This window comes from Thunnus albacares, chromosome 7 (genome assembly GCF_914725855.1).
Source record: "Thunnus albacares chromosome 7, fThuAlb1.1, whole genome shotgun sequence".
Classification (NCBI taxonomy): domain Eukaryota; kingdom Metazoa; phylum Chordata; class Actinopteri; order Scombriformes; family Scombridae; genus Thunnus; species Thunnus albacares.
In genome coordinates, this window is record NC_058112.1 from 8,039,214 (window position 1) to 8,067,097 (window position 27,884).

At 38.8% G+C, this 27,884-nt stretch overlaps 2 protein-coding genes across 3 annotated transcripts; both read right to left on the reverse strand.

The window, feature by feature from the left end:
* Window positions 1-509: 509 nt before the first annotated feature.
* znf276 (zinc finger protein 276) lies at window positions 510-9,193 on the reverse strand. 2 transcript variants are annotated; one of them, XM_044356747.1, is made up of 12 exons: window positions 9,052-9,193; window positions 7,558-7,859; window positions 6,371-6,680; window positions 6,193-6,236; window positions 5,672-6,106; window positions 3,375-3,456; window positions 3,122-3,202; window positions 2,703-2,822; window positions 2,519-2,594; window positions 1,868-1,985; window positions 1,311-1,410; window positions 510-975 (listed from the first exon to the last, which is right to left on the reverse strand). In XM_044356747.1, the coding sequence occupies exons 2-12, from the start codon at window positions 7,799-7,801 to the stop codon at window positions 705-707; spliced, it is 1,881 nt and encodes a 626-aa protein (XP_044212682.1). In that variant the 5' UTR covers window positions 7,802-7,859; window positions 9,052-9,193; the 3' UTR covers window positions 510-704. The 2 variants fall into 2 exon arrangements, with proteins under 2 accessions (XP_044212682.1, XP_044212683.1); XM_044356748.1 differs by having other exon boundaries at window positions 884-991.
* Window positions 9,194-23,247: 14,054 nt separating this feature from the next.
* On the reverse strand, window positions 23,248-27,516 carry LOC122986228 (DNA ligase 1-like). The gene is made up of 4 exons (XM_044357381.1): window positions 27,449-27,516; window positions 24,254-24,536; window positions 23,719-24,069; window positions 23,248-23,541 (listed from the first exon to the last, which is right to left on the reverse strand). The coding sequence occupies exons 2-4, from the start codon at window positions 24,507-24,509 to the stop codon at window positions 23,309-23,311; spliced, it is 840 nt and encodes a 279-aa protein (XP_044213316.1). The 5' UTR covers window positions 24,510-24,536; window positions 27,449-27,516; the 3' UTR covers window positions 23,248-23,308.
* Between the last annotated feature and the right edge of the window lie 368 nt (window positions 27,517-27,884).

Sequence of the window (27,884 nt, forward strand, 5' to 3'; positions counted from 1 at the left end):
TGTTTGTATTTAATGATTCATTGATACAATTAATGAAAACGCATGTACAGCAGGATATTTGTGTAATTTAAACAGCTGCCTGCTCAGATTATGCTTCTTTAAATGCAACAGAAACAGACTCGGAGCATTAAAAAAACATGGGGGGTCTCCATGAGATAGTCTGGGATTCAGTGTGGATTGATACATTTAATAAAATGTGAGAAAACGCTTAACAGCAGAAAACGGTTCGCCAGCCCTCCTCCACCATTCAACAGGTGCTGAAGACAGGAGACTATAATGTCCTCGTACAGACAGCTGCTCTGATGATTTCCCCCTGTCCCATGCACAAGCATGAACGACCCCTGCTGATTGGCCAGAGTAGTGTTGTGTGGCTCTGTCCGAGCCACTGTGTATGTTTCCCATTTACAGAGCCAGTGCAGAAGGGACAGCTAACAGACTGTGAGGAAATATTCACTGAATTTGACAAAGCATGTATTGAAAAAAAAATCTTTCTCCAGAATCACTGACTCTACCTTTAAACGTTTTATTTATATGACACACAAGATGATCCATAATTGATGTGATTCCCACTTAAAGAAATGTTGGCAGAAAAGTCAGATAAACATCGTCGTGTATCATTGAAATTCCTCCACAGTTGTCAGAAATGGTCCCTGTCCCACAGTTTATGTAAAACCACAGCAGACTTGGACCTGGACTCCCTGTTGTCATCTGTCCTGGTCTTGCTGAACCACCTCGCCTGTTAGTGTGATGGTGTGCAGGTCAGAGTACAGCTGCTGCTGCTGGCTGCTGCCTCTCTGAACCTTGGCCTGAGTCAGCGGGTGGACCATGGACATGTGGACGTTCAGGTTGTGGGCCTTCTCGAAACGTTTGCCGCACATCAGGCACGCAAACTCCAGGTCGGCCTCTGCCTTGTGTTTGGTCATGTGGTATTTTAATGACGCTCGCTGGCGACACTGGAAGCCACACACCTCACACCTGCAGGAAGGGAAAACTGAAAATGTCATCAGGGTTATCTCATATTGGGTTTAGAGACAACAAGTTTTTAGCAGACTGCCTGTTACAAACTGGGATACGGAGTCTGACAGACTTGCCAGGCATGGAGGGTCTATACTAGGGACTAAAAGTCAGAATATCTTGGTCTCTTCAGTCCCTCAACTTTATAGAAGTTAAATACCAAACTGCTGGAGAGAGACTTTAAAATTGGAAAAGGTCTGCTTGCTCTCGAATTTGTCCTTAATTAAATCTGTTTGTGAATTTTGTATCATCTAGCTGAAATATTTCTCCCTGCATGTTACATCATCAGTACTTACTGCAGTGGTTTGGCTCCTGAATGTCTCATCTGGTGAACTGAAAGATGTTTCCTCTGTTTGAAGGTTTGGCCACACTGGTCACAAATGTAGTTCCTCTCCTCTGAGAAACACGGAGTGGAAGAAAACATCAGTAGAGCTCAAATAAACACCCAACACATGAAAAAACTAACGATGTAATTAAAAAAAAAAAAAAAATCTTTTTTTTCAATCTAAACTCATTCAGCCATTACAAGAAAACATGAAGCAGGTATTGTCTTCTCATTAAAACATTAGTAGGACTGCTTGGAGACACTGGTTGGTTACTTCAGTATATCAAATGAATCCAAACAGATTCTACTGTGAATGTGCACAAGTATGTTATTATTGCTCTTCCTATTGTTAACATGAAGGTTTAAAAAGGCTGTTTCCAAGCTGTGAAAGAACACAGTTCTCAGGGACATGCTGAACAATTTTGGGGAAAAAAAAGTCAAATATAAAGTTGTTGACACTGTTTAAAAGGAGCCTGTGGAAATGCCTGTCCCAAAACAAACAAGTTTTTCTGCTGACCCCACATGTACCTGTGTGGATCAACTTGACGTGTCGCTGCAGGTAGCGGTCGATCATGAAAACCTTGTTGCAGCCGGGATGAGGGCAGGGTCGCTGTTTCACCTCCTCATGATGCTCTTTTATGTGTTTCTGAAGGACCCATTAGATAATAAAACCAGTCATTTATACGGTCAAAGGCAGAGTATACTGACACTTAACGCAGGTGTCAAACACTGACTTCTAATTCATTTTCTCTGTCTTGCGTGTATAATAATTATAAGAATGAGTAATGTGCAATAACTCGGCACACTCAGTGCTGCTACACAGACCTCTGCAAGTAACAATTTCAATGTTGCTGCTATTCTGTCCAAACCCTGTCCGGGTACTGTGGAAAACAAGGATAGTCTAGTTCTGGAGTGAATTAAAAATGACAATGAAATTAACAAGTCTGTCACATTTCCTGTATCTAAAGGTAGATCGTAAGGTTCTTTTTCCATACACCATATGAGAGCAATTGGAACAATAACAGTATATATTAACGCAGCAGAACTGATAGCAGTAGTGGGTGTCCTGGGTATAGCAAGCCAAATACACTTCATTTCTGCTGTAGAAGAATGCTGAATATGTAACAATAAGACAGTGAAAGAGTGTCAGTTTGCCGTCCTCTGAGTGTGTATTCTGACCTTCAAACCGTCAGGAGCTCTATAGACGGCTGTACAGCCCTGATACGGACACTTGTAGATGTTGGGAAGCTCCTCTCTGACAATCAAAACACAACCATTTTTTAATACACATATATGCTGAACAACGTTATAACAGCTGACTACACGCATTTTGATTTGAGGGGTGTCAAATATCTGTCTGTACCCTTTAGGTTTGAACTTGTTCTTCCAGCCAGGTTTGGGTCCTGGTTTCTTTTTGATTTTGGGCTCCTCTGGGGCCTTTGGGCTTCTTCTTCTCTTGCTGGGGACGTTCACCCTGCGAGCTCTGAGAGGGTATAGAGAGGTTACAGCCATAACCTGCTCTTCTTTTATTAAAAATATATATTTTTGCACATTTTTATGCCTTTATTGGACAGTGACAGTTTAGAGGAGAAATGAGGAGAGAAGGAGGCAGGGAATGATATGCAACAAAGGTCCGCTGCTGGAATTGAACTGAGGATGTTGTGGTTATATGGCATGTGTCTTAACTAGAAGGCTACTAGTACCTGCACTTCTGTCAGAGTATTTTCACTATATCTCTACTGTTTTACAAACACTTTGATGAAGCAGAATGTTTCTACTCACCTCTTGTCTGAGTACGGCTCAAACAACTCGTCTGACAGTCCTCCTTTTCTACTCTCCACAAACTCATCCTCTGAGATGACTCTGGACACAAATGCACAGATTTTTCCAAATGTTTAGCACTTTTAAGTCCCATCATCAAACCAAAACTGTTAATAGGTGATGGCTGGCATGGCTCTCAAAGATATCTTAATCTCATTTTAAAGTTGAATGAGAAAAACTATATATGTAAAACTATGTGCTGTATGTGACTAACCGGTCAGACAGATCACTGTCAGCGGTCCTGTCCTCCAGCTGGGCCGGAGCAGGAGACAACGCCTCCTCATGGCCTGGAAAATCTAGTTTAAGAGAAAACACAACCATGTCAATCAACAACTCATACTGACACACCACAGGCTACACCGGACTAACTAACAGATACAGAGAACATACACCGTGATATGTTCTTAACATCTGCCAAGTAGAAAACATGAACATTAGAAGCTTCATGGAGGATTTATTGCAGGAGTATTGAACCTGTTGGAGCAGCTCGATTATCTCGAGTGTGAAATTCACTTGTAAATTTGTATTAACACCTATATTTACTGTCAGTTTCTATAAAACTGATATTTAATTACACATTTATTTGATATTAGGGTTCAAATCCCGCAGGGGTAGAATCCTGTTGTTATTGTTCCAATTATTATTATTTTTCTCTGCTAAAAGTGTCTGAGGCTCAGCAACCATAAGTCCAAAACCAACCAAATTCAAAAGGTGGTTTCTTATGGCCCCCCACTGCTCAGGCACCAATAATCACCCATGTCAGTCAGATGGTGGCGCTCTAACAACAAACTTTACGTTTTGGACTGTAAGTTTTGAACTGTAAGTCTCACAAACAAAAACTTTTTTCCTGGATTCTGCTTTACACATATGTTGAGGAGTGTTCACTGAGCGCATCTGGTGAAGCGCACTGCACTTCACCTTTAGGGGGCACCACAAATGCATAAAGTTAATATCTTGTAATTGGCTGCGTGGATTTGTACGAAATTCAGTTTGCATGATCTTGGGTCATGACTCAGTACATGAATAAAATTTGGTGATGATTGATTAAAGTGGGTGTGGTTTATTACAACAAATCTACATTTTTAGACATTTAACATTCCAAACTTAAAAAAAAAAAAAAAAAATCACCCGTCTGTCCTACAGAGCTGAATTTTTTTCAGTACATCCACTGATGTGTTACAAAAGTTTGCCTGGTGGTCAGAAATCCATCACTCTATATTTTTCAAAATATGCAAAATCAGTTAACATCTATATCTCCACAAGTCTTCAGTCAAGTAGTAGCAGTCAGTAGCTTGATATCAGGTTTCAACTGATGTTCAGATATGTCAAACGATGAGTCCGCAGTGATATGAAGTATCATATTGTAATTAGTACTGTATGCACAATATTTTCTAGTTTGCCAAATGTCTGATTAAACTTCATCAAAACCTTTGACAATACACCTGATATCATCAGAATGATGTGTAATTTTTTTCAGAATTTTCTCACCAACATTTTGACTGTTGTGTTAAATTTAAACAGACAAAAATACTGAAGTTTTGCACATGCAATGTCATTGCCTCACACTGTAAGAAGGTGTGTGGAAAGCAAAGTCTCCCCAGTAGCGCAGTCAGTAGTCACCACCTCTGGGGATACAAAAATCATGGGATCAAGTCCCAGGCTGTTCAATTCAAACCTACAGCACATCCATCTATGTGTGACAAAAGTTTGCCTCACTGAAACCTATGGTTAATTCAGAAGTCCATCACTCTACATTTTTTTAAATTATATTTATAAAAACAAGTGACTTTGCTCGGCTTTGTGAAGCCTGAAACCTGCTCGCAGCTTTAAGTTTGAAAGATTGAGCAGCTTCCTTCTGTTGAGCACACAAAGCTTTCAACCCACAAATTGCCACTTGCGGCTATATTTGTCAATGACTTTGCCTTAACATAAATACAGCAAAAAATTCTCTCTTGTTTGTTAGTGATTAGTGGCAGCGAGAGAGAGAAGAAAAAAGGGAGAGAGGCAGTTTTCCATCTGCTACTATACACTATTCAGAAAAAACAGATACAAATAGTGAGGTAGTGCAGTAAATAAATCAAGTACAGCCACAAAGCACCTGTTACATCATCTAAATGAGTGGCAAACATGTTGATCTAATTAACTGGCAACTGAGTGAATATTAATAGTACAGAGACAGAGGTGAGTACACAGCTTCTGAGACATGTTTTGGGACGGACTGTACAAAATATGATTGGTCATAATGAATAATACACTGGCTAAAGCAATGTGTACAATTCAGAATAGGGTAGTTTGAACCTTTGATAGGACATAACACCACTTTATCCTGTTTTTCCAATTACTTCAAATATATTATATTACATTGTGGCGCTAAATTCACTCTTTTATATGATTTCTCTGATGCACATCGTCTACCAGGTTTCCTTTCCATTTTATCCTTATTTATATATGTACAGTATATACTATAGTATATAAGATATATAAGATTTCTTGACATGTGAACAAGCTCACCTTCAGTGTTACTGGTCCAGTCAGCCAGCGCTGAGCTCTGAGTCTGTGGTGTCACTGCAGGTGGACTGTGCTGAGCCAGACCGGCTGTACTCCCTGATGGGGTCCTTCCATTCCCGCTGGGCTGCTCCTCTTCATCATCTACCTCCTCCTCCTGCTCCTGTTCCTCCTCCTCAGACATCCCTCCATCACCATTTCCACTCCCTAACGCCCCACTAAAGTTCAATGTGTATGCTGGGTTGGTGGCGGTGCTGCACTGGGTGTCCATGGTGTAGCTGTGACCGTCAACACAACCCCACACAGCCTTGACGGAGCCCCAGCACCGGCCCTCGAGCACCTCCTTCAGGTCGGGGCAGGATCGGCAGCCCTCTCCGTGGTGGTGAACCCAGGATACCAGGCTATGGAGGCACTTAGGGTCTGAGGTAAAGGACGGTGGCGCTGAAAGAAAAAAAAAAAGCACAATGTCTCAACAGAGTGATGCAATCAGCGATATCAAGAAATGGGGAAGAAATTATGTTATTTACTTGTTGACACATGGTTTTCTGATGATTCTGGACACGCATTCTTCCTGAAAAAGAAATAAAAAGATACTGATGTTTGTACATTTTCTGCATGAATAGTTGACAATCCTGCAATATGTAAACACTACTAGGATAGTTTATTTGTAGAAGAACTACACCTCTCCAGACCCCTTGTGCTCACCAGCTTTTGGAGTTTTCTTTCCCAACCGGCAGGAGGTTGACTCTCTGCAGAAACCTGACCAGGATGCTGTGGCACTTGTAGAACTTGGTGTGACACTTCTTGCAGATATATTCTGATAACCGCGGGTCACGGTCCAACTGGACCCCGACCAGTCGCTGGAAGTCTGTATGGAATAAAAGGGGTGACTGGGCATCTGAGTCTTCTTTAACAATATCTGTTGAATTCTGAGGCCACTTGTTGAAGGCATGCCGCAGACTCCGTGGAGAAAACTTCCCATGGCAGAGCCTGCAGATGGCAGTAGATAGTCTACCTGTTGGGACAAAAACAAAAAACAGATCAGTTCTTTCTAAATTGTCAGTCAGAAGCCAAAATAGTTAAACAGAAGCTTTTTCTGGTGGATTGCCAAAGGATAATGAGTCTACCAGGGGACCTTGGGTATAAATTGGTCATCTTTGCCTAAATCAGTATTTCCCCAAGTGGGGGTCTGGACCGCTCAAGGGGTCCCAAGAGAAATCCGAAGGGTCACAAGATAATTAAAGCGATAAAACAGACAAACACACAAACATCTCAAAATTAGGTTTACTTTTCTCTACTTTTTGGGGGGGTTTCCAAGCAAAAATACTGCATACTTGTGGCATTAAAATGCCTTTAAATGAAACATTTTGAGAAGGAAAAACTATATGTTGGGTTAACATGTCCACGCTAAGACCAGAACTTTTCAAGTTGAGTCATTTTAAGTGGTAACATTTTAACGAACTCCATTCAAAAATCTGGATTTTAACTCTTGATTTAACTTGGCTTTTTATGTTGAACATGTGCATATAAAACATGATTTTATTTTGCAGTTAATGGACAATCTTCAAATAAACATACACTTGATCCAACAAGCAGCACTTTGTTAAAAGTAGTTCCACTACCACCAATAGAATTATGTTGACTGAGCCTTTGAGGGAATAGTCACTTCTGAGGACTTAAACTGTTTTGAATTGAGTGTTATATGGTACATTATGATGTGTTCATAAATGGGAGCCAATGACTACAAAAATGTTTCAAATGTTTGCTGAAAACAAAGTGACTAAAGGGATAAGCAAATAAACTATAATCTGTCAGTTTTTGAATGTGATTTGGTTTGACATTCTGTCTATACAAGAGATGCCACAGATGAGGGCTGGTGCTGAGCCACTCACCTGAAGATTTTGACTTGCTCTCTGGATGTTTCTTTGTGTCTGTCACACTGAAGTCTGAGTTAGCAGTGACATGTGTTGCAGCATTATCATGGTAGAAACTTTCTTCGGTTACAGGGGCGGTCTTCCGAGGTCTCCCTCTGTTTCCAGGAGGCCTCTTCCCCTCACTGGCACTCACGGTCGTCTGTGTGCTGCTGGTCTGTTGTGAAGCCTCAGATGACCTCAGACGTCTGCTTTTTTTCTTCATAGTTTATTCTACACTTGGATTCTCAGCAGCTGATTGTGATGATGGAGCTCTGCTGCCTCTGTTGTTATAAAGATTAGCAAAGTTAGCCAAATTCAAATTCATTTGATCCCATTTATTTTGATATATTAACGATCCCCCCAGACATGTATTAAGATATATAAAAATACTCTGCTTGGAACAATATGTGTCTAATATGGATTTTCCACAAAAAAGATTAAATTATCTTGTTAAAATCCTTAAAATTATATCCCTCCTTCTTCGCATAAAAAATTCCAGAATCTATGAATATGTAAATATATTCATTTCAGACGTTTAACAGCAGGACACAAGATGTGTCCTACGTCACTGTAAAGTCTATTCTCAGTGTTTGTGCACTGGAGGCTTCAAGTTCCCACATCATATTTGTGTAAGTTGAATATTGGACCGCAGTTGGCTCCAAACTAGTTGTAATGTCATAAATTATGCTCGTAGACCTGCCCCTTAAAATCAGACTTTCAATGAGCAGAGAAACTTTCCACTTTCAGCAGATAAATGTGAAGAGAGCCTTCTAGTGTCAAACTCTGCACAGTGAAGATAAAATATCCAGCTGAAGTAACAAGAAGAAAAACAGATTTTAAACAAAAGGGGGACTTTAAACAATCATTTTAACAATTGAATTACTGTCTTTGTTCCATCAATTATATTGTTTACGCATATTGAATTATTTATTTGCTTTTGAAGTCCACTTGCTACCATTTATTTTTGCACTAGCATGTTTCTACTTGAAACATTCACACACTGCTACTTTGTTAACATGTTATATGAACACATGCAACTGCTAGTTGCTGCATAATAAAATATCATTTTGTTTGACGACGACTGGACCACTTGCTGCTGTTTTACCACAGTGATAATGTTATATAACAACACAACATGTAACCTATCAACATTAAACCTTGAACATTCAAAACCCTTCGTGAATTGTTTGGCAACCAAATCCTCGTAAATTACATATATACTGCATATTATTCTAACATCAACGTCATTATCCATATTTATAGTCTCTGTTCATTTCAATTTCTAGTCATGTCCAGTAAAACAACCAGACACACACGTCTTTGATATCTGAACCTTAAGTTACATTACGACAATTTTCTGTTGAATGCTGTTAATTTCAGTTAGCTATCGTTAGCTGGTTAGCTGAGCACTCTGGTATGTTTACTACCGTTAACGTTAAGACTAATGCAGTCCTGTGGTGTAAGTTAACCTACCGTCAGTGTATGTAAATCCTAGCACTTGAAGTACATGTTTATAGGATGAAGGATGGCATTCTTCAGACAGGAAAAATCCACTGTGGTTTCTACTCTGCCCCCAGTTGTAAACATTAGAGCCCGGAAGAGGAACTGGAGGAAACCGCAGGAGGCGACACGATATAGCGCCACCTGCTGTTCATACACTGAAATTTATCAGTGAGGCCACTGTATTTAAAGGACAGGTTCACCATTTTCAAGTCTGTCAACAATAACAGTCAGGTGTCCATATGAACAGTGAAAGCGGTTTTTCTTAACTGTAATCATTTTTCCTCTTCATACTGGCTATTAAAAGATCCCATTCAAATGTGCTGTCAATGTAAGTGATGGAGGACAAAATCCACAGTGTGTCTACACAGATATTTAGTGCAAAAATGCATTTAAAAGTTGATGTGAAGCTTCAGCAGTCTGAGTTAGTCATATCAAGTGGATATCGGACACATTTACAGTCCTTTTAGCATCAAATTCCCTCTTTGTGTTTCCTCGGACAGTGTTTCCCTGTTGAGCAGCGCTGCAAGTATAATAACAAAAAGAGGGACTTTGGCACTAAAAAGACTGTAATGTTGAAAGACATCTACTTGATTTGACTCATTTGGATGCTGAAGCTCCATATTAGCTTCAGATAAACTTTAAAATACATTTTTGCACAAAAGGAGGACTGTGGATTTTGGCCCCCATCAATTACATTGCAAGTGCATTATGAAGGGAGAATAAACAGTAAATATAAACATATTTCCCCTTCATGCTCATCACCAGCTAGTCCAAAACATTTTGGACTTAATTTACTTGTGTGTGGGTTTTTTTGTTTGTTTGTTTTTTTGAATACATGGTTTTGTTTACTGACAAAAGAACAGAAACGGAAAGAGAAAATATCATATTCAATCATCTAGAATGACAGAAAAGTTCTAAATATCAAACTTTTCTATGCATCCTCAAACACTCTCTGCAACAGCAAAGCACAAAAAAACAAACATACAAACAAAAAACCACAGTGGTAAGCAGCACATCAGATGTTTTGACATTTCTTTATTCTCTTCTTTCTAGTTAATTTAATAGATTTACATTATTTTTTATACTGTCCTGCCTTATGCTGATTTGCATGTGCAGACTTTGTCTGATTGTCCCCTGTTCTGCATAGTTAATTAAAGTTATATGATGAAAAAAGGTTGTCAGTGATGATGCTTAGACACTAAATGAACTGATAAAATTCAAGACAACATGCTTTTAATAGCTGTACCAGTTCTTCTGTTAGAAAGGCTTGAACTGTAATGGGACTGTGGGAATAGGAAGTTTAGATTTTATTGCTCTATAAGTTCTGGACAATAAAGCAGATGGATAATAATTGTGTCAACTGATTCCCACATGCGCTGCCACCACCACCTATTGGCTGCCTTCATTAATGCACCTAGTTGGCTTACCTTCTTTGTTCTTCTTTGGAGTGTTTAATTAGTACTTGTGATGTGAATATTGTTCATTTTACCTCTCCTGCACCTAGGCCTACAGATTACTGTGCTGTGAAAACATGCTAATTATCCTGCCACTTGCTGAATGTAGTGTCCTTCTTTTCTTGTCTTTGTTGAGGTACATTTAACTTAACATAGTATTTATATTGGTGCTTTCTGTTGTAGGATAGTTTAAAGTGCCAAATTACTGCCGGTAACTCATATTCAGCCCAACATTTCTAGTTGATTGATAGTCGCTAATTAAGTGCTACCTCATCTGTACTCATCTGCCATGTCCAGTTAAAGCCACCAGATGTCACTGTTTATCCCTTAGGTTAATTTGCCTTGTTTAATAACTATTGTGGTAATACATTTGTTTTAGAGCGATCGATTAGTTGATTAATCGATTAGTTGCCAGGTGTTAAATTAATCACCAATTATTTTGATAATCGATTAATCATCAGTCATTTTTTGAGGAAAAAAATCCAAATTCTCTTATTCCATCTTCTCAAATGTCAATAATTTCTGGTTTCTTTATTCTTCAATGATAGTGAACTAAATATATTTGGGTTGTGGACAAAACAAGACATTTGAAGACATCACCTTTTGCTTTGGGAAACAATGACATTTTATGTATTATGGAGATCTTGAGATTGTCAATTCAAAAATATTAGGAGCCTTGGATGTCTTATGCAAGAAGATGTATTGAATACACCTAGTGTAGTTCTGGGGCTACATCTTAATGCAGTTCTACCTAGTCTTTCCAATTTCAATCGAGTGTTAGTTTGGTCTTTGTAAATTTAAAATGTGTGGCCATCACGTGAGGATGATTTCTCTATTTCCTCGCCCAACTGGATAATTCTGTAAGCAATAACTGTGGATGATTTGTCCAGTGATGCGTGTTACTCTAACTTTTATTTACTTACTAATTATTTCTCACCTTCTCTTTTGAAAAGTCTGTTCAGGGTTGTTAGTTACATGTAGTCCTAGTTGTTCACATCTATGGAGGACTAGGTTTATGGATGCCTGGCCTCCATCCACCCATCAATCCATCAATCCATCCATCCATCCATCCATCCATCCATCCATCCATGTTCCGCCACTTATCTGGGACCGGGTCACAGTGGCATTAGACTGAGTAAGAAACCCAGACATCCTTCTCCCTGGCAACACTCTCCAGCTCTTCCTGGGGGATCCCAAGGTGTTCCTAGGCCAGGAGAGATATGTGATCCCTCCAGCATGTTCTGGGTCTGCCCTGGGGTCTCCTACCAGTTGGATGTGCCTGGAACACCTCCAGAGGGAGGTATCCAGGAGTCATCCTAACCAGGTGCCCAAACCACCTCAGCTGGCTCCTTTTGATGCAAAGGAACAGTGGCTCTACTTCGGGCTCCCCCCGGATGTTCAAGCTCCTCACCTTATCTCTAAGGCTGAGCCCAGACACTCTCTGGAGGAAATGCATTTCTGCTGCTTGTATCCGCAATCTCATTCTTTTAGTCTCTACCCAAAGCATGTGACCATAGATGAGAGTTGGAGCAGCTCAATCCCTCTCATCCTGGCTGCTTCACATTTGACTGCAAACCGCCCCAGTGCCTGCTGGAGGTCACATCCTGAGGTCCCCTCTCTGCTCCCCACTGTCACTGTGGTTATATAAGAAGTGAATGGCTCGCCATACTCCCACAGCACCGCCCACAAGGTGCCCTGAGGGACATGGTCATAAGCCTTCTCCAAATCTACAAAGCACAAGATTTGTGAACTCCAATGACCCTCCAGTATCCTTGCAATGGTGGAGAGCTGGTCCACTGGGTCAGGATGAAATCTGCATTGTTTCTCCTGAACCTGAAGTTCGACAATTGGTCGAAGACTCCTTTCCAGCACCCTGGCCTAAGCTTTTCCTAGGAAGCTGAGTAGTGTTATCCCCTGATAGTTGGAGTACACTCTCTGGTCCCCTTTTTTGAAAATGGGAACCACCACCCTAGTCTGCTAGTCCACAGGCACTGTCCCCGATCTCCATGCAACACTGAAGAGGTGTGCCAGCCGTGACAGCCCTACAATGTCCAGAGCCTTCAGCATCTTAAGGCGAATCTCATCCACACCTGGTGCCTTGCCGCTAAGGAGCTTTTTGACTACCTCAGAGACATCTGCCAGGGATATGAGTGAGGCCTCCCCTGAGATGTCCAACTCTGCCCCCTCCATAGAGGGCATGTTGGTCAGGTTTAGGAGATCCTCAAAGTGTTCGTTCCACTGCTGGACAATGTCCCCAGTCAAGGTTAGCAGTTCTCCATCCGTGCTGAAAACATCCTGGGCTAAGTCCTGCATCCCCTTCCTGAGTTGCCTGATGGTTTGCCAGAACTTTTTTGAGGCCAAACAAAAGTCCTTCTCCATGGCCTCGCTTAAGTCCTCCCATTCCTGGGTTTTTGCTTCAGCAACCACCTGAGCTGCTGCCCTTTTGGCCCTTCAGAACCTATACACCACACACACACACACCACACCACACACACACACACACTACACTACACCACACTGCACACAGCACAGCACAGCACAGCACAACACACCACACACCACACACCACACAACACACCACACACCACACACCACACCACACACCGCACCACAAAACACACAGTTCGGTTCCAGAGCCAGTGCTGTGTGAAGAGGCGAGTCCAACTATACCTAGTCGGTACTGCTCCCCCTTCCATACTAGCTCCGGCTCCTTCCTCACCAGGAAGGTGATGTTGGATGCCTGACCTGTATATTCAAATATATGGCTTATTACCGTGACTCCTGGCGTATATTGGTTAGCAGTCTCAGTATGTGACAGGTAAGGGTCAGTTAGTATGTACAGTCCTTTCAATCTCCACTAATACTACAGACCTGAAATTCACCTGCACATCTACACAAGAATTGTTCAATCACAAGTCCCACAAGGAATTGAAACACAGTTCTTTGGAGAGTCAGAGGTAATGACCTTCATTACCAATCATTTTAAAATTGCCATTTTAGACCTGTTGTCATCATTGTTTTGTGCAATCTCTCTTTTATAGCCCTTTCAACACTGAAATCCTAGCACTGTTACAAGACTCTAAGTTATCTTTGCCACAAAGGCTGTCATTGTTTATTCCTTGCAAAGTTTATTCCCTCCAAATGGTCATGCTTCAGTCATCTTTGGAAGAAGTAAAAGTTTTATTCCTTTAATAGACTATCCACTACAGTACATGGAGACTTATTTATAGAGTCATTCATTTACCTATATTTCTTTCAAGCGACTTTTTAAAATTTTTTATGCCCAAACCATTGCTTTATCCCCCCTTGTTCTACATGTGTGGGCCCATGAACAACATGTACCTGCATATGGAGGACAGACCAAAGAAAGACATGCAACCAAATGTACACAAATTGGATTTGCGCATTGTGAGGAAGTACATTGATGTACCATAGAGGAAGAGGAAATGGTAGCTTGTTTGGCTGCAGAATCAGCCAACCCATCTCTATGTGTCACAGGATCACAGGATTGCAACTTTATCTTTGGCTAGAATACACTCTCTTGTAAGTGCGTACAGTTCAGCTGCTTGTGCTGAGATACCATTAGGTAACGCTTGAGCTTCTATCACTATCCAGTCATTTACTACAGGACCTAACCCTAACCCTAGCCAGCAAGGTGTTTATCAGATGGTTTACATAATGAACCATCAGCATTCAGAATCAGATAGGAATTAGGTATTGGTTTCTGCAACAAATCTGGCCTTGGAGATGTGTTCGTTTCAATAATAGCAAGGCAATCATGCTCATCTTCTGCCTCAATCAAAGGAAGGAGAGTGGCTAGATTTAAGGAGGTGAGTGTTTCAAAGATATGTGGGAACTGTAATGAATGCTCACCTCCTGTCCTGAGGGACGTGCTGCCGCCATATGCTGAATAGCAGAGTATCTTAAAGAAGTACAATGAAACCCCAAAGTATGGTTTACATTTTCTACTACCCATCTGCAAGTGCCTTCATCATTTCAAATGTTCATTTTAAAAAAAGAAACCTCCCACAGAATTTTAATACCGAATGAGGAACATGCACCACACAGTCCAGACTTAGTACAATGGGAGAAAATTTCTCAATCATGGTGGCAACTGAAGCCACTGGTCAGTTGCCACAAGTTATTGACCAGAAGTCTGCAGGAAAACTCTCTGCATGCCTAGTTAAACTCTCAGATAAAGATTGGCTTCCCGGACAGCCTTGGCTCAAGGCAAGGCAAGGCAAGTTTATTTGTATAGCACATTTCAACAACAAGGCAATTCAAAGTGCTTTAGTCAAGACAAAACATAACACCCAGAAGAGAGGTACAGCTTGACCCAAGAGGGGACAGCTGGCTGACATACTGATATATGGAAAATGACTTCACATTATACTCTTATATTATTGAATTATGATTATGTTATACTGCCTTTATGGCCAAGAACACATTGTAAGACTTTGTGCTCTCTGCTTCCCATGTGAAAATATTTTCAAAAAATGTTATAAAAAACGAAACTGTGGGATTCGGCCTTCTACTCTTAATTCTCAGCAGAGATCAAAAGAAACTCCCTAGAGATATGGTGAATTAATTAAAAAATACCTGTTCGGGTGATGAATATGGGATGTTTGTGACGCACACAGCTGTATGTACAAATACCAATACTGAATACAATACCTCTTTCAGCCTAGCAAACTGGGAGATCTGCATTTGCAAATGCATTTGCAAAATCCTTTTATTGCAATAAAACCCCCAAAAGACATATACTCTCTGTGAATTCATCTATTAATAAGAGGAATATTCCCAAGACAATGGATATATATATATATATATTGATTCCACTGTGGTTATATTATTGTTATCACAACAACTATTGCTGTTGAATTTGTGAGTATTATTTAAATAATTTGTCAATCACTTTTCACTAAGTAAACTGGTTTCCATTTTGTATTTCCTTTTATTTTGTCTCTATAGAACCACACAAACACACTCTATCTTCAACTGTAACACCCAAGCCATTAATAAAGAAGCTGGGGGTATTATCTTAACTCTAACAAAACTTGAGATCTATATCAGGTGACACGTGCACTGCCATAAAAGATGCCTGTGTATGATGTGGCATTGTACTCAAAGATCCTGTTAAATAAACCACATAGCCAATAGATATTTTCCCAGCTGACATTTTATAACAAGAAAAAACACACTGTTCCACTAGAGTGTCTCAGTGAGACATGACTGCGAAGAAGTACACAAGTCAAAACAAACACCAATGTTATTTGTTGATTTTTAGAAAAACAACTGGCTAACTAAATTGTTGAACTGCACAGTGATAAATATATGGATATTATGTAACATACAATTTCATCTGAATATTATTTGTGTCTTATTTTCAAGTTCAGGTTTTGTTGTCATCTGAAGAGGAAGCACCAGGAACCAACCAAGGTAACATTACAAAACCAAAATGAATAATATACAAGTTACAGTATAATGAAAAATGTTGCTGACATCCAACAGTTGATATATATATGCACTGAACAAGTTAGTTACAATAAGAAAACACAAAGTCTGTGTAGAACATGTGTGAAATTACATATCTGCTAAATCATTTATTAGATTGTGTTAGATTAGCTCAGATTAGATCATATCAATTTAGATTTGATAGATTCGATTCAATTCAATTTGAATTTGATCATTAGAATGTATTGGACAGTGTTCACTACATATGTATGCTTCTTACTTTCTTAGACACTAGATCAAATTACATTAGGTAAAGTCAAAATAGATTAGATTTCATTCAATATAATTCTATAGTATTGATTGTATTGTACAAGGCACACAACAATTATCTTGTATGCTTCATTTTCTTTTCTGTCTAGACACTAGTCTCTTGTATTAAATTATGTTAGATTAGAATATTTTGGAATAGATCAAATTATATTAAATCAGATTAGAATCTATAGTATTACATTTTGTTTGGTTGTGTTAGAAAATACACACTACTACTCTTTTGCATGCCTCTTATTCCTTTACAAAATTTTAATTTTACCTCCCACCACCATCCCTCACTGGAGGACAAATAATTTTATCCTTTATTACAATTACCATTTAAAAATTTCTCCTTTGCTTCTCTAACTATTTTAATCCTGCTTTGAAATTATTTTTCTGCTAGCTAAACAATTAATTAGTTAAGAGAACATTATATTAGATCCAATTAGATTGTGTTGAACAATGCACACTACAATTATTCAATTCAGTTCAATTCAATTCAATTCAATTCAATTCAATTCAATTCAATTCAATTCAATTCAATTCACTTCAATTCAATTCAATTCAGTTTTATTTATATAGCACCAAATCACAACAAAAGTCATCTCAGGGCACTTTTCACATAGAGCAGGTCTAGACCATACTCTTTAATTTACAGAGACCCAACAGTTCCACCATGAGCATGCACTTGGGGACAGCGGTAAGGAAAAACTCCCCTTTAACAGGAAGAAACCTCAAGCAGAACCTGGCTCTAGGTGGGCGGCCATCTGCTTTGACCGGTTGGGTTGAGAGAGAAAGAAGGAGGGAGGGGATAGAGGAGAGAGAGACACAGAGAAGCACAATAACAACAACAATAATAATAGAAATATGACTAATAATAATAATAGGGCATGGGTGTCAAGCAGCATACACAACAGCATGGGGTCCCCACAGCCATGGTCCACGGAAGGCTGCAATCCATAACTAAGGGGTCCACAACCCTTATCTATCATAGGAACCTGTGAGACAAGAAAGCACAAAATCTCCGGGGAGGAAGCCAAGTTAGTAACATGCATTAATGGTACATGAATGCATACAGATGGAGAAGTGGGGGAGGAGAGAGGAGCTCAGTGCATCATGGGAAGTCCCCCGGCAGTCTAGGCCCATAGCAGTGTAACTAGGAGCTGGTCCAAGGCAAGTCTGGTCTGTGTTTTTCAGTGTAAGTGTGTGTTTTTCAGTGTGTATGTTTTTCAGCATAGCTGTGTTTTTCAGTGTAAGTATGGTTTTCAATGTAAGTGTTTGTCTGTGTTTTTCAGGTAGGTGTGTTTTGCAGTGTGTTTTACAGTGTGTTTTTCAACATAAGTGTGTTTTTCAGTGGAGATGTGTTTTCTGTAACTTTCAGTTTAAGAGTGTTCTCAGTGTAAGTGTGTTCTTCAGTGAAGGCGTGATTTTCGTTTTAAGTGTGTTTTTCAGGGGATGTTTTTCAGTGAAAATGTGATTTTCAGTGTAGGTGTGTTTTCCAGTGTGTGTGATTTTCAATGTAAGTGTTTTTTTTTGGTGGAGGTGTGTTTTTCAGTGTAAGTGTGTTTTTCAGTGTATGTGTTTGTCAGGGGAGGTGTGTCTTTCGGTGGTGGTGTGTTTTCCAGTGTGATTGTGTTTTTCAGTGTGTGTTTTTCAATGTAAGTGTTTTTCAGTGTAGGTGCGTTCTTAAGTGTAATGATGTGTTTTTCAGTGTATGTTTTTCAGTGTGATTGTGTTTCTTAGTGTGTGTTTTTCAATGTAAGTGTGTTTTTCACTGTTGGTGTGTTTTTAAGTGTAAGTGTGTTTTTCAGTGCGAGTGTGTTTTTCAGTGTATGTGTTTGTCAGTGGAGGTGTGTTTTTCAGAGGTGGTGTTTTTTTTGGCAGAGGTGTGTTTTTCAGTGTATGTGTTTGTCAGCGGAGGTGTGTTTTTCAATGTAAGTGTTTTTCAGTGTAGCCGTGTTCTTAAGTGTAATTACGTGTTTTTCAGTGTGTGTTTTTCAGTGTGAATGTGTTTTTCATTTTGTGTGTTTTTCAATTTAAGTGTGTTTTTCAGTATATGCGTTTTCCAGTGGAGGTGTGTTTTTGGCAGAGGGGTATTTTTCAGCGGACGTGTGTTTTTCAGTGGAGGTATGTTTTTCGGCAGAGGTGTATTTTTCAGTGGAAGTGTGTTCTTCAGTGGAAGTGTGTTTTTCAATGGAGGCTTTTTTCATTGGAGATGTGTTTTTCAGTTTAAGTGTATGTTTTCCAGTCTGAGGGTGTTTTTCAGTGTGATTGTGTTTTTCAGTGTGTGTGTATTCTTAAGTGTAACTGTGTGTTTTTCAGTGTGAGTGTGTTTTAACTATTGTTATTTTGCATGCTCGTCATTTCTTGTGACGAAATTTAAATCCCTATGTGGATGCGCAAAGTATAATTTGCGTTTTATAGAGGGCGCATGCGTCCGTAGTTAGCGTACCCACTACAGAGGGCACTGAAACCTCTTGAAAGCAGGCCATCTTCCTTCTCTTCCTCCACTCCCTCCTCTTGATTTTTCTTTTTTCTGCCTTTCTCGATTTTGTGTCTTATTTTCTCCTTAACTTTTTGTTGTTTCTCTAGGAGCACCTTCCTCTTAATTTTGTTTTTAAGTGTAAGTGTGTTTTTCAGTGCGAGTGTGTTTTTCAGTGTATGTGTTTGTCAGTGGAGGTGTGTTTTTCAGAGGTGGTGTTTTTTTTGGCAGAGGTGTGTTTTTCAGTGTATGTGTTTGTCAGCGGAGGTGTGTTTTTCAATGTAAGTGTTTTTCAGTGTAGCCGTGTTCTTAAGTGTAATTACGTGTTTTTCAGTGTGTGTTTTTCAGTGTGAATGTGTTTTTCATTTTGTGTGTTTTTCAATTTAAGTGTGTTTTTCAGTATATGCGTTTTCCAGTGGAGGTGTGTTTTTGGCAGAGGGGTATTTTTCAGCGAAAGTGCGTTTTCCAGTGGAGGTGTGTTTTTGGCAGAGGGGTATTTTTCAGCGGACATGTGTTTTTCAGTGGAGGTGTGTTTTTTGGCAGAGGTGTATTTTTCAGTGGAAGTGTGTTCTTCAGTGGAAGTGTGTTTTTCAATGGAGGCTTTTTTCATTGGAGATGTGTTTTTCAGTTTAAGTGTATGTTTTCCAGTCTGAGGGTGTTTTTCAGTGTGATTGTGTTTTTCAGTGTGTGTGTATTCTTAAGTGTAACTGTGTGTTTTTCAGTGTGAGTGTGTTTTAACTATTGTTATTTTGCATGCTCGTCATTTCTTGTGACAAAATTTAAATCCCTATGTGGATGCGCAAAGTATAATTTGCGTTTTATAGAGGGCGCATGTGTCCGTAGTTAGCGTACCCACTACAGAGGGCACTGAAACCTCTTGAAAGCAGGCCATCTTCCTTCTCTTCCTCCACTCCCTCCTCTTGATTTTTCTTTTTTCTGCCTTTCTCGATTTTGTGTCTTATTTTCTCCTTAACTTTTTGTTGTTTCTCTAGGAGCTCCTTCCTCTTAATTTTGTTTTTAAGTGTAAGTGTGTTTTTCAGTGCGAGTGTGTTTTTCAGTGTATGTGTTTGTCAGTGGAGGTGTGTTTTTCAGAGGTGGTGTTTTTTTTGGCAGAGGTGTGTTTTTCAGTGTATGTGTTTGTCAGCGGAGGTGTGTTTTTCAATGTAAGTGTTTTTCAGTGTAGCCGTGTTCTTAAGTGTAATTACGTGTTTTTCAGTGTGTGTTTTTCAGTGTGAATGTGTTTTTCATTTTGTGTGTTTTTCAATTTAAGTGTGTTTTTCAGTATATGTGTTTTCCAGTGGAGGTGTGTTTTTGGCAGAGGGGTATTTTTCAGCGAAAGTGCGTTTTCCAGTGGAGGTGTGTTTTTGGCAGAGGGGTATTTTTCAGCGAAAGTGTGTTCTTCAGTGGAAGTGTGTTTTTCAATGGAGGCTTTTTTCATTGGAGATGTGTTTTTCAGTTTAAGTATATGTTTTCCAGTCTGAGGGTGTTTTTCAGTGTGTGTGTGTTCTTAAGTGTAACTGTGTGTTTTTCAGTGTGAGTGTGTTTTTAAGTGTAAGTGTGTTTTTCAGTGCGAGTGTGTTTTTCAGTGTATGTGTTTGTCAGTGGAGGTGTGTTTTTCAGAGGTGGTGTGTTTTCCAGTGGGCGTGTCTTTTTTGGTGGAGGTGTGTTTTTCAGTGTAAGTGTGTTTTTCAGTGTATGTGTTTGTCAGGGGAGGTGTGTCTTTCAGTGGTGGTGTGTTTTCCAGTGTGAGTTTGTTTTTCAGTGTGATTGTGTTTTTCAGTGTGTGTTTTTCAATGTAAGTGTTTTTCAGTATATGTGTGTTCTTAAGTGTAATGATGTGTTTTTCAGTGTATGTTTTTCAGAGTGAATGTGTTTTTCAATGTGTGTGTTTTTCAATTTAAGTGTGTTTTTAAGTGTAATGGTGTGTTTGTCAGTGTAAGCGTGTTTTTCAGTGGTGGTGTGTTTTCCAGTGTGAGTGTATTTTTCAGTGTAGCTGTGTTTTTCAGTGTGATTGTGTTTCTTAGTGTGTGTTTTTCAATGTAAGTGTGTTTTTCACTGTTGGTGTGTTTTTAAGTGTAAGTGTGTTTTTCAGTGCGAGTGTGTTTTTCAGTGTATGTGTTTGTCAGTGGAGGTGTGTTTTTCAGAGGTGGTGTTTTTTTTGGCAGAGGTGTGTTTTTCAATGTAAGTGTTTTTCAGTGTAGCCGTGTTCTTAAGTGTAATTACGTGTTCTTCAGTGTGTGTTTTTCAGTGTGAATGTGTTTTTCATTTTGTGTGTTTTTCAATTTAAGTGTGTTTTTCAGTATATGTGTTTTCCAGTGGAGGTGTGTTTTTGGCAGAGGGGTATTTTTCAGCGGACGTGTGTTTTTCAGTGGAGGTGTGTTTTTTGGCAGAGGTGTATTTTTCAGTGGAAGTGTGTTCTTCAGTGGAAGTGCGTTTTTCAATGGAGGCTTTTTTCATTGGAGATGTGTTTTTCAGTTTAAGTGTATGTTTTCCAGTCTGAGGGTGTTTTTCAGTGTGATTGTGTTTTTCAGTGTGTGTGTATTCTTAAGTGTAACTGTGTGTTTTTCAGTGTGAGTGTGTTTTAACCATTGTTATTTTGCATGCTCGTCATTTCTTGTGATGAAATTTAAATCCCTATGTGGATGTGCAAAGTATAATTTGCGTTTTATAGAGGGCGCATGCGTCCGTAGTTAGCGTACCCACTACAGAGGGCACTGAAACCTCTTGAAAGCAGGTCATCTTCCTTCTCTTCCTCCACTCCCTCCTCTTGATTTTTCTTTTTTCTGCCTTTCTCGATTTTGTGTCTTATTTTCTCCTTAACTTTTTGTTGTTTCTCTAGGAGCTCCTTCCTCTTAATTTTGTTTTTAAGTGTAAGTGTGTTTTTCAGTGCGAGTGTGTTTTTCCAGTGTATGTGTTTGTCAGTGGAGGTGTGTTTTTCAGAGGTGGTGTTTTTTTTGGCAGAGGTGTTTTTCAGTGTATGTGTTTGTCAGCGGAGGTGTGTTTTTCAATGTAAGTGTTTTTCAGTGTAGCCGTGTTCTAAAGTGTAATTACGTGTTTTTCAGTGTGTGTTTTTCAGTGTGAATGTGTTTTTCATTTTGTGTGTTTTTCAATTTAAGTGTGTTTTTCAGTATATGTGTTTTCCAGTGGAGGTGTGTTTTTGGCAGAGGGGTATTTTTCAGCGAAAGTGCGTTTTCCAGTGGAGGTGTGTTTTTGGCAGAGGGGTATTTTTCAGCGAAAGTGTGTTCTTCAGTGGAAGTGTGTTTTTCAATGGAGGCTTTTTTCATTGGAGATGTGTTTTTCAGTTTAAGTGCATGTTTTCCAGTCTGAGGGTATTTTTCAGTGTGTGTGTGTTCTTAAGTGTAACTGTGTGTTTTTCAGTGTGAGTGTGTTTTTAAGTGTAAGTGTGTTTTTCAGTGCGAGTGTGTTTTTCAGTGTATGTGTTTGTCAGTGGAGGTGTGTTTTTCAGAGGTGGTGTGTTTTCCAGTGGGCGTGTCTTTTTTGGTGGAGGTGTGTTTTTCAGTGTAAGTGTGTTTTTCAGTGTATGTGTTTGTCAGGGGAGGTGTGTCTTTCAGTGGTGGTGTGTTTTCCAGTGTGAGTTTGTTTTTCAGTGTGATTGTGTTTTTCAGTGTGTGTTTTTCAATGTAAGTGTTTTTCAGTATATGTGTGTTCTTAAGTGTAATGATATGTTTTTCAGTGTATGTTTTTCAGAGTGAATGTGTTTTTCAATGTGTGTGTTTTTCAATTTAAGTGTGTTTTTAAGTGTAATGGTGTGTTTGTCAGTGTAAGCGTGTTTTTCAGTGGTGGTGTGTTTTCCAGTGTGAGTGTATTTTTCAGTTTAGCTGTGTTTTTCAGTGTGATTGTGTTTCTTAGTGTGTGTTTTTCAATGTAAGTGTGTTTTTCACTGTTGGTGTGTTTTTAAGTGTAAGTGTGTTTTTCAGTGCGAGTGTGTTTTTCAGTGTATGTGTTTATCAGTGGAGGTGTGTTTTTCAGAGGTGGTGTTTTTTTTTGGCAGAGGTGTGTTTTACAGTGTATGTGTTTGTCAGCGGAGGTGTGTTTTTCAATGTAAGTGTTTTTCAGTGTAGCCGTGTTCTTAAGTGTAATTACGTGTTTTTCAGTGTGTGTTTTTCAGTGTGAATGTGTTTTTCAATTTAAGTGTGTTTTTCAGTATATGTGTTTTCCAGTGGAGGTGTGTTTTTGGCAGAGGGGTATTTTTCAGCGGACGTGTGTTTTTCAGTGGAGGTGTGTTTTTCGGCAGAGGTGTATTTTTCAGTGGAAGTGTGTTCTTCAGTGGAAGTGTGTTTTTCAATGGAGGCTTTTTTCATTGGAGATGTGTTTTTCAGTTTAAGTGTATGTTTTCCAGTCTGAGGGTGTTTTTCAGTGTGATTGTGTTTTTCAGTGTGTGTGTGTTCTTAAGTGTAACTGTGTTTTTCAGTGTGAGTGTGTTTTAACTATTGTTATTTTGCATGCTCGTCATTTCTTGTGACTAAATTTAAATCCCTATGTGGATGCGCAAAGTATAATTTGCGTTTTATAGAGGGCGCATGCGTCCGTAGTTAACGTACCCACTACAGAGGGCACTGAAACCTCTTGAAAGCAGGCCATCTTCCTTCTCTTCCTCCACTCCCTCCTCTTGATTTTTCTTTTTTCTGCCTTTCTCGGTTTTGTGTCTTATTTTCTCCTTAACTTTTTGTTGTTTATCTAGGAGCTCCTTCCTCTTAGCTTGTTGCCTTATTTTTTTCATCTCCAGTTCAGGTGTGTTTTCTGAAAGAAAATATCAGAGTTAAACTACAGTTAAACATCTAAAACATTTGAATCTTGAACTATGCAGGTTGTTACAGCACACAGAATAACAATAAAAAAAAACTCTCTGACATCTTAAAAAAAAAATTAACAGTGACCCTGTAACAACAGAGCATGTATGAAAGTTGACATTCTTACCAGCAAAATCAGCAGCCACCTCCTTCTCGTATGTTCTGGAGATGTCTTTGATAATTTGGTCATTCTGGCGTTTGAGGTACCACATTTTCAGCTTTGAAACAACACCCTTCTTGGGAACTGACTCTTTACTGTCTGTCTCCCCCTTCTCTCCTTCAGTCTCTTTGTCCTCCACATCCTTTTCTTCACTGTCCTTACTTTTTCTGTTATCCTCCGCTCCATCACTCTCCTGACCTTGTTTCCCCTTCTCCTTTTTGCATCTTATTCTCTCCTCGATTTTTTGTTGTTTCTGCAGCAGCCTTCTCCTCTTTGCCTGCTGCCTATATTTTCTGAGCTCCATTTCAGGAGTGTCCTCTGAAAGACAGAAAATATCAGAATTAAGCATTGACTACAGTTAAACATTTGAATTGTGAACTCTGCAAGTTGTTACAGTACACAGAATAACAATTTAAAAAAAACCCTTTGACATTAAAAGTGACTCTGTAACTACAAACATATATAGAATTAATTGTCAAAGCATGAAAGTTGACTTTCTTACCACCAACATCAGCAGCCACCTCCTTCTCGTAGGTTCTGGAGATGACTTTCATGAGTTGGTCCCTCTGGTGTATTAGGGACTGCATTTTCATCTTTGAGATCAGGCCCTTCTTTGGAACTGACTCTTTGCTTTCTGTCTTCCCTTCCATACTATGCTTCTCCTGTCTCTCTTTCACCTCCTTCTCTTCTCTCTCCATCCAATCAGGTTTTTCTCTGTTGTCTTGAGTTTTTCTGTTCATTTGAGTTTTTCTGTCCATTTGAGTTTTTTTGCTCTTTGCAGTATTCTGAAAGGTAAAAATTACAATGTATTAATATGATTGCAAACTGAATTTCAAATAGACAGACAGTTAAATGTTACTTTTTGGTTATTTGGTTATTATGGGAATTAATGTCTTCTGCTTCCATTTACAGTTTCTACTTTGTGATCACTTTCATTCGCATAAAGATTTGTAGCAACAGGGGCTCTGATTGGCTAGCTGCGAGGTTCTGACCTCACACACAACACTCACCACCTTAAGCAACAAATAACAGCTAGCCTATCATTATCATTTAAACCTCAATTCCTGCCAGGACTCTCCTTTCAGCATATTTTAAAAAATGCCAAAGAGAAGTGGTTACGTAGTATATGACAGTCCTGCTTAATATCCGTTTATTAAAGGATAGGTTCACAAATTTTCAGCTCTGTCCTAAAACAATAGTCAGGTGCCCAAATGAACATTGACACACTTTTTTCTTCTGTAATCATACTGGACATCAAGAGATCCCTTTATAATGCACTTTCAATGTGAGTGATGGCGGCCAAAATCCACAGTCTTCCACTGCTCTGTGCAAAAATGTATTTTAAAGTTTATCTGAAGCTAAAATGAAGCTTCAGTCGTCTAAATGAGTCAAATCAAGTAGATATCTTTCAATGTTACAGTCTTTTTAGTGCCAAACTCTTTTTGTTACTATACTTCCACTTCAGCTCAAAAGGGAAACACTGTCTGAGGAAACACAAAGAGGGAATTTGATGCTAAAAACTCAGACTAACTCAGACTGCTGAAGCCTCATATAAACTTCAGATCTACTTTTAAATGCATTTTTGCTCAAAATGATGACTTTTGGATTTTGGCCCCCATCACTTACATTGTAAGTTCATTATGAAGGGATCTTCTAATGGTCAGTATGAACAGGAGGAATGATTACAGCAAGCAAAACCTGTTTCAATGTTCATATGAACATGGGACTACTGTTTTAAGACAGACAAATTGTTAGACAGACAGATAAATTGAAAAATTGTTAACCTATCTACAGTACCAGTTAAAAGTTTGGACACACTTTCTTAAGTGGAAGGGAAGGTATGTCCAAACTTTTGACTGGTACTGTATAGTAAAACTAACGCTTTCTGCCCATGTCTTTCACTGGGTGAAACAATGAGCCAGATTTATTAAGGTGACACCAACACATATGAGTTCAATTACTGACATATGACTACTAATTTATTCCTTCCTTCCCAATAACTCAAGTTAACAAGCCAAACCCCAAAATGTAGATGGAGCAGAGCCTTATTGGGTGTATTAACCTTAATGTAGGCTAAATATGGAAAGAATTTCTAATTGTAATCACTACTGAAGAAGTAATCAGTCATTATGGTTACTATACTCAGTTACTCAGTAACGTTGATGCGTTAGTAAATACTGTAATCTAAAATGTAAGTAATGAAAAAAGTGATTCTTCTCACAATAACATAGTAAAATGCATTTCTTACTTACAATATATATTTCCCTAACAAAAGTTTTTTATTCTAGGCTAATTAGTGTAGCTATCTAATTATCTCTGCTAAAGCTAAATAGCTTAGTTTAGTGAGATCAGGGGTACTCTTTACCATTAGGCAAGGTAGGTGACTGCCTACCTCCTAGTTGGGTCACCCAACTAGTAGTGGCCCCTAACAGCTATAGATTTATTATGATGTTTAGATATGAAACATATAAAATTATTATACCCCGAAATTACATACAAAAAGGTTCCTAAGCTCTTTTAAAAAAATCATTGTCAATGTGTGACCTCCCCTGCCCAACAGACCAAGAGAATGATGATAATACAAGAAAAAAACTGCATTCAAGGAAGAGAGAGTGTCAACTAGCAGCTTATAAGAAAAGAAAAGTGCTTTCAGGACAGAGGGAGAGAGGAGTGCAGCAACACTGCAATGCAATACTGCAATTATAACGCGTAATATAACACAAGTATTACTTGTGTTATATTATGTTACATGTTACATGCATTATTATTATTATCATTATTATTATTATTATTAGAGATGTATTGCCTAATAAAAAACATTTGAATGTTAATCTTAATAATTTTAACTACCTTATATACTGCTGGGTAGTTGAATCTATAATGATACATCATATTTTATCTCTCCATTTATTTTGTATGAAAAAAATTTTAATCTGCCAATGTAGTGGAGTATAACTAAAAAGTAGTATAAAATGAAAATATTGAAGTAAAGAAAAAGTACCTAACTTGAGTAAATGAATGTAGGCTAGTTTTTTTCTCAGTTCATGTCAGAGACGCAGAGGAAAAACCTGGTAAATGACTGTGACGTTAGTTATGGAAACCATCACCCTCCTTAATACCATATGCTGAAAAGTAACCAAGTACATTTACTCAAGTATTATGTTTGCAGTTATCAGGTACATGTACTTTACTTTAATATTTCCATTTTATGAAACTATATACCTCTACCGGGAGGGATTCAGTTCCTTCTGTTTCAGAGGGAAACACTGTACTTGTCATTCTACTACATTTAACTGACAGCTTGTTACTGTTACTTTACAGATTAAGATTTCACACACAAAATATATGATCAACAAATAAAATATGATGCATTATTATAGATTAAACTATCCAGCAGTATATAAAGCAGCAAAAAGGGGCACCACCTTGAACAGACATTAAGTAAATGTGTGTACATTGTGCTAATAATACTTCTGCACTTAAAGTAAATTCCTGAATGCAGGACTTCTACTTTTAATAGAGTGTTGTTAGTGTGGTATTCATAGTTAAAAGTTTTTGTCACCACCGCCAATCCCAACATTTTCAATTGGACAAAGGGTGAAAATAAGGCATGAAGAAGGCCCCTCGATTGATTATGCCTAAGTCCCCAAATCACTAAATCTGCCCCTGAGTGAGATTTGAACAAAGTGCGTCTTACCTTTTCAAGGGTCTTGGTGGAAAGTGTCTGTATAACACAAGCTGTACTGATACACTGTGCTGCTCTCAGCATTCCGTTGTCATGAAGAACAAAAAACAAAGGCTCAGAATCTAGACTGTCATACTGCATCACTGTAAGCTATGACATCACTGAAAACAATCACATCACACATCAATGTGATATAACTGGCCAATACTCAGCATCATGTTATGTCGCACATCTTTGGACATTCTTTCATCACTGCCAAAAAGCTCTGATGTTTAAAGTTTTTAAATGGGCTAACACTGAAGCTATGCTGCAGATATGTGTCAAATTCTATTTTAGATCATTAAAAACACTGGTGAAATAACATTCAGCTTATGTCTGTTTTCATGTAGCCTACTGTATGAACGTTATGTTAGCTAGTTAAATCTGTTGATTTACTAAATGGGAAGTA

Coding starts and splice junctions, on each gene's coding strand:
- znf276 (XM_044356747.1), bottom strand. CDS start 7,801: ATGAAGAAAAAAAGCAGACGTCTGAGGTCATCTGAGGCTTCACAACAG. Junction 2,823..3,121: donor GAGCCGTACTCAGACAAGAG/GTGAGTAGAAAC, acceptor ATACCCTCTCAG/AGCTCGCAGGGTGAACGTCC. Junction 976..1,310: donor TCAGGAGCCAAACCACTGCA/GTAAGTACTGAT, acceptor CCCTTCCTGCAG/GTGTGAGGTGTGTGGCTTCC.
- LOC122986228 (XM_044357381.1), bottom strand. CDS start 24,509: ATGGACAGAAAAACTCAAATGAACAGAAAAACTCAAGACAACAGAGAA. Junction 24,070..24,253: donor GGTGGCTGCTGATGTTGGTG/GTAAGAAAGTCA, acceptor TCTGTCTTTCAG/AGGACACTCCTGAAATGGAG. Junction 23,542..23,718: donor GGTGGCTGCTGATTTTGCTG/GTAAGAATGTCA, acceptor ATTTTCTTTCAG/AAAACACACCTGAACTGGAG.